This window comes from Kryptolebias marmoratus, linkage group LG2, assembly GCF_001649575.2.
Source record: "Kryptolebias marmoratus isolate JLee-2015 linkage group LG2, ASM164957v2, whole genome shotgun sequence".
Classification (NCBI taxonomy): Eukaryota; Metazoa; Chordata; class Actinopteri; order Cyprinodontiformes; family Rivulidae; genus Kryptolebias; species Kryptolebias marmoratus.
Window position 1 is genome coordinate 37,388,058 of NC_051431.1, and position 6,035 is coordinate 37,394,092.

The 6,035-nt window shown below is 40.5% G+C and overlaps 1 protein-coding gene across 2 annotated transcripts in view; it reads right to left on the reverse strand.

The window, feature by feature from the left end:
- Nucleotides 1-6,035, reverse strand: part of zc3h7bb (zinc finger CCCH-type containing 7Bb) — a 24,964-nt gene that overhangs the window by 15,087 nt on the left and 3,842 nt on the right. For both annotated transcript variants that reach the window (XM_017431871.3, XM_017431872.3), the window contains exons 5-11: nt 3,854-4,012; nt 3,486-3,626; nt 3,368-3,410; nt 2,921-3,159; nt 2,548-2,833; nt 560-618; nt 300-399 (exon numbers count right to left, since the gene is read on the reverse strand). In XM_017431871.3, the coding sequence (XP_017287360.1) occupies nt 300-399; nt 560-618; nt 2,548-2,833; nt 2,921-3,159; nt 3,368-3,410; nt 3,486-3,626; nt 3,854-4,012 (1,027 nt within the window). The remainder of the gene's footprint in view (nt 1-299; nt 400-559; nt 619-2,547; nt 2,834-2,920; nt 3,160-3,367; nt 3,411-3,485; nt 3,627-3,853; nt 4,013-6,035) is intronic.

Here is a 6,035-nt window from a genome sequence, read left to right on the forward strand (position 1 = left end):
AAAAAAAAAAAAAATCATAACTTTTCATCGCAACTTTAAGGAAAATGCCCTGCGAAATCAGGCATTTTAGCCCACAACAAACACAAAAAATGCCTGCGAAATCCTGGAGGGATTGAGATATTAGGAATCATCAATGTATCTCTAAACTGGATATTTCACAAATATTTCACATAAACACACAGGGTCTGCTGACCACATGTAAAATACCCAGAATATCCAGAGGGAGACAGCAATGCTGCAACATCAACATATTAATGATAAAAAACAGAAAGAGGAGCTAAGCGTTCTGATTTTCTAACCTATTCGGCTGTAACAGGCATGACAAGCCTGGCGAAATTCGTGAGTGGCTGCCAGAGGGTTCCTGGAGAGAACAGAGAGGTTGGTTCCTGCTGGTCCATTCTGAAGAAGACAGGACAAAAAAAAAAAATTACTACTTAAGACTCACAATTAGAAATGTCCCCCCAAAAAATTGGACAAAAAAGTTAATTCTTTATTTTTTTGCAATGAATGAAAAATTAAAATCCCTAAAAGAATTCTTTAAAGTTTGTGTTTCACTCACGCTGTGTGCAGAACTGTGGTTACGCATTCCAGGGATGAAGCTGTGACACACTCGTCCCCCTGAAGACACAGGGGATACAGAGACAGGGACATTAGACAGAATGCAGTAACACTTCTGACTCCCACTGTCTTCTGCTCAGGACCATCTGAAGGCAATAGTTGTATTGTGAGGCAGCTAACACATTCAGGTTAGGGGTTCAACAAAACACTTATCTCATGAGATAAGACGCAAAAAGATTTTATCAATACAAATACAAATACAAAAAAAGATTTCTCCTCAGACTCACCTGACTGGCCTCTCTCCTGTCTGATTTTTCATGAGTCTCTTCAGATCTTAGAATGATGCTTCATCTATTCAGGACCTAACTTCTCATTATAGCTGTGTGACCTTTGAACTAGGGGTCAAACAAATTCTCGCAGGAGGCTAAAATTAAAAACTTGATTAAGGGCCAACCCTTTCTTTTGCAATAATTTCTTGAGAAAATTATTTAAAATGGTAAAGAGTGATAATTTCATCAAAATCATGACAGGCTCTTTGTTGGTTTTAGATGGATTAATGTTAGTTTCCAGAAGTATCAATGATTCAATCAATGTTGAATGTAAGAGTGGGACGACATCTGTGCAATGGAAGTCCAAGGTGATGGTCTCAATTTGGGCAAAAGAAAAAAGGGGGACCACAGAGTGTGCTCCAATTATAGAGGATCACTGCTAAGCCTCACTGGGAAAGTTTACTAAAGAGAGACTCCAACCGATTGTGGAACTTCAGATTCAGGAGGAGCAGTGTGGCTTTCATCCTGGTCGTGAGACAGTGGACCAGGTCTTTACCCTTGCAGAGTTGCTAAGGGAGTTATAGGAATTTACTGCATTTATAGATCTAGAGAAAGCTGATAACCGCGCCATGTCTAAGGGCTATCTGGCCCCTGTAGAACCAAAGAAATACCGGTGTCCACATCCACAGCACAAAGTCAAGCTAATTTCCAGTGCATATTGGACTCCACTTGGGCTGTTCTTTGTCTCAGATCCTGTTTGTGATGTTCATGGATGGGATCTTAAGGTGCAGTCGTGGCGAGGGCAGCATTATAGGGCAGCACCTCAGGGTCTCGTCTCTGCTTTGTGCTTCTGTTGGCATCTTCAGGCTATGACCTTCAACATGCACTGGGACAGTTTGCAGGTGAGTGTGAAGCAGCTGGGATGAGAGTCAGCTCCTCTAAGTCTGAGGCCATGGTTCTCAACAAGAAAAAGGTGGAATGCTTCCTTGAAGTCCAGGACTCCTTTGGAAAAGAGGTTTTTAATCTCAATGGGACTTTCCTGGTAAAATAAAGTTGTTGGTTTTTTTTTTAAGTTGGGGGTGAACTTAGTTCCTAAGTGATGATAGGATGGAGGGGAGAAGGACTGATGGATCAAGGCCTCATATGCAGTAATGAGGCCTTGATCCAGACAGTTGTGGTGAATGAGGAGCTGAGCAGCAAAGATCTCAATTTAATAGCCTGTTTTCTCAATAGGGTGGGCAGGCTCAGCCATAGAGTGATGAGTTAAGGCAGTTCAGGCATCTGATTAAGATGCCTCTTTGAGGTTGTTGAAGCACATCCAACTAGGAGGAGTCCCCGAAGCAGACACAGAACTCCCTTGAGGGATTATGTATCCTGGGTGATTGCTATGGCTGCTAGTGTGAGGGATCCCTGGTAATATCTCAGGATCCCCCCGGAGGAGCTTAAATGTGTCTCTGGGGAGAGGGATGCCTGGGTTTCCCTCCTGAACCTGCTATCCCCATAAATCAACCCCAGATAAGCAGAAGAAAATGAATGGATGAATGTTTGTGCTCCGGCTGAAAACCATCAGAGCAGTATGTTTTAAGTATGCTATGCTCATCACTTTGTAAGAATATTAATGACTAAAGAATAAAATGTCCAACATTGTCTGGTAAAGATTAACCAACATGTTAAGACAACCTATAAACTCTATAAGGAAAAGAAAACAAGTATAACTCACTTGGGAGAGTGTACTCAGACAATGAGTCAAGCCCTCCAGGAACAGCTCCCTTTCCCTCTCCATCTGTAGTCCCTGAAGAAAAGCTTCCCAGTGCGTCCTGCGCTTGGGTGGAGCCCTGGTCACACAGGGGTGTGTAAGGCTCCAGAGGGGGAATTTCACTGATGGAGGAGCTGAAAAAGGCTGGTGGAAGCTGAGGTGTTGGGGCTGGAAGGCTGGGTGAGTAAGGAGGCCGGAGACCAACGGCAGTGTTGGGAAGGTTGGTGGGGATAGCACCTTGAACTGGATTCTGGAGAAGGTACAGATTTAAACACATAATAAATCCAAACACCACATAAATCCTGCTGTTTTCTCTTCAACTGGGTCTTTTGCTCACCTCGCTGACTTTCTTTGGCATACATTCCAAAATGCTGTCCAACTCATCTTTAATAACACTACTGCATTCCTCCATGTGCTCCGACACAGGGACAGAGTATGGCATGGGGGGCAGAGCCTGGCTGCTGGGGCTCTCGGACAGCTCAGTGCACGAGGTCACGACAGTGGTCGTTGGGTCATCACTGACTGGGATGGGCGTGGCCAGAGGGGCAGGGATGCACTGTGCATTGGACAAGTCACCTGAGGTAGCAGAAGAAAAGATAAGAAGATGTTGGAATGTGGGCGGGAACAGACTATTTCATGGTCTATAGCAGTGATTCCCAACCTTGGGAACCACTGCTGAGGAACTTCAAAACCTGCTGAAGAGCAGGGGAAACAATGAAACCATGCAGGATAGTGTTCCTCGAGGACCAGGGTTGGGAATCACGGGTTTATAGGATTGACATACCTGATCCAATGTCACCCAGAGACTCCAAACCATTGGAAGACATCTAAAGAAAACAATGAGTTTTAATTTAGACATTACATTGTACTTTATAGTTCCTCAATGAGACAGAAACACTTACTTCTCCAGGGGGTGGGGAAGTCTCCCCACGACCCTCTCCTTCTGTGGATGTGGAGTCTGTCTGCAGGCTGACATAAGCTTTACGACCCTTCAGACCCAGTTTGTTGGCCAGATCCTGTGCCAGGTCATTAACCTGTTGATCCTACAAGATCAATTACAAACACAAGCCACCACTTAGGCAAAGCATCAAACCTTTTCAGGTAATTTTGTAGTTCCAAAGTATATCAATAACTAATTACACATGCTATAACAAAAAAATAACTTGTGTTTCATATTTCTGTGTTAACTTAAGTGCTTACCACTTCTTCTATTGTTAAACCAGATTATAAAAAACTAGGTATGGATTAGTTTTAAATGGTGGACACTTACATGTGGTGCTGCAAGGAGACATTTTGTTCCGCTCTCATATGCTTCTCGGAGTCGTCCCAGCTCTCTCAAGCAGAGAGATTTTCGATACAAAGCCCTGCGGTTGCCCTCTGATACACACAATGCACTGTCACAGTCCTGAACACCACGTTCATACTCTCTCTGAGGACAAATAATAAACACACAAGAATAAAATAAAGTTTTAGAAATTTAAATAACCTTTTGTTTAAAAAAAAATCAAACAGTCCCTTGGACAAAACATGAAACTTGGCTCCCACTGCTAACTGTAGGACTGGAAGTACAACAAATTAAAAGCAGTTGGTCTTGACAGAGATGTTATGTACCAGAAAAAAAGGCAAAGTCTGAACAATAAAAATCAGACCAAAAATCCAGTTTGTTTATATGTTGTTTATATGTTACTATTTCTCTACCAGGAAAATTCATATAGCAAAGCACATAGAACAGGGGCTTCATGTACAAAGACTTGCATGAAAATTCTACAGAAAAATGGTATAAGTCTAAATTAAGAAAATAAAATTTATGTCAACATACAGGAATAAGAACTTTATGTAATGTAAGTTCTAAACACTTCTAAACAAGGTAGTGGTGCATAAAAACATTATGTTTGACATGCTGTCCCCTCTGGCATTTGCGTTGAGCGCAAGAGGTGTGACAGACTGTGTGAAGTTGCTGTGGTCAGAGCAGCGAACACCCCTTAGGGAGTTACAAAACAATGATCAGACAAACAGGTGGAAGTTAAGTAGAGTACAGCTGCCCATCACCATCCCTGCACATTATTATTTTGGTTTGACTGTGTCACATAATGGTCAAATCACTTCACTGATCAAATCAAATGTTATTAAATATTCCCTGATGTAGAGATAGTAAAGAATTAAACCTAGTAATAACTGTTTAATGGACATTTCAGCAAAATAAGAAAAACGCACAGCCCATTTCTACATCATCAATTTGATATGGTTCTGAAAAAGTCATGTTGCACAATCCTCAGTGACGCATAAAATATATCTTTGGTTTACAAGTTCTTTCAACTTGAAATACTTCTTTTTCAGCTATTTCCATGTTAAAATTCATGTGTGTGATTGAAAAGAAAAAAAAACAAACTGCCCCAACAGGAAGATTTTTACTAAAGATTAGAATCCTTAGCCTAAACATTTACTAGCTTTGATGACTAAATTAAAATATATCTTTGAATAATTTTTTTTGTAGTTAAATTTGGTAATTAAAAGGTAAACATTTAATCATATTTTCCATCAACATATGTGGGACTCTGGCTGATTTAGGCTGAACGACAAAATATTTGATCTTTTATTCAATGTTTATTGTAAATGTTCCAGCACTAAGCAGAACTATGATGCCATAAAAATGTTTTTACAGACTGATTTTTCAGTCATTTAATTTTTTTTTATTATCTGGAATGGGTTTTGCTTTTTACTGAGCGTCTCATGCAGTTTAAAGAGTGAAACTCCATAGTCCAGTTTTGAATTAATAAATCTCCAAATGGTATGCAAAATGTCTTTAACTACAGAACAGAAGTCCAGTCGCTTTGTTTTTTTAAATGTTATTGATTTGCTATGTCCTGGATGACTGAGAATCTGCACCAGCATACACCTAAGAAAATCCAGACAAAATATGAAAAACACAGCCTATTTCTACATCATCAACTTGACATGGTTCTGTTAAAGTTGTTGCACAATCCTTCCTTTTCCCTTCAGTCTAACTTCAGCTGCTTGGTGGCACACAACAGGGAATATATCCTATGTATTAATACACTCACATTTTTCAGTTATTTATTATGCTGGCACATCAGCTGGACGACAGCAGATCCACAGTTAAAAAAAAAGATTTTCTTGTTTTAACAAAAACAAAGACATCACTGTGCTGACATTTTAACTGTCTAACATCTTCTATAAGCATTAGCATCGCTAACAGTAACAGAGGTCTCTATGCCTACAGTACATCAGCTGGAAGCAGGGGTGGAAATTAAAAATTTTGTCCACCAGTCATAGTGGCTGCTGGTGAACAATTTTTTTACCAGCCACTATTTTTTGTTGTGACAAAAAGTTATTTCATATGATGATGATGATCGAGGTGGGTGGAAGCAGTTGTGGTGCCCTACAAGCTGAACAACACCTCTTTCTGGACACTGCATGGAAATAACTAGATT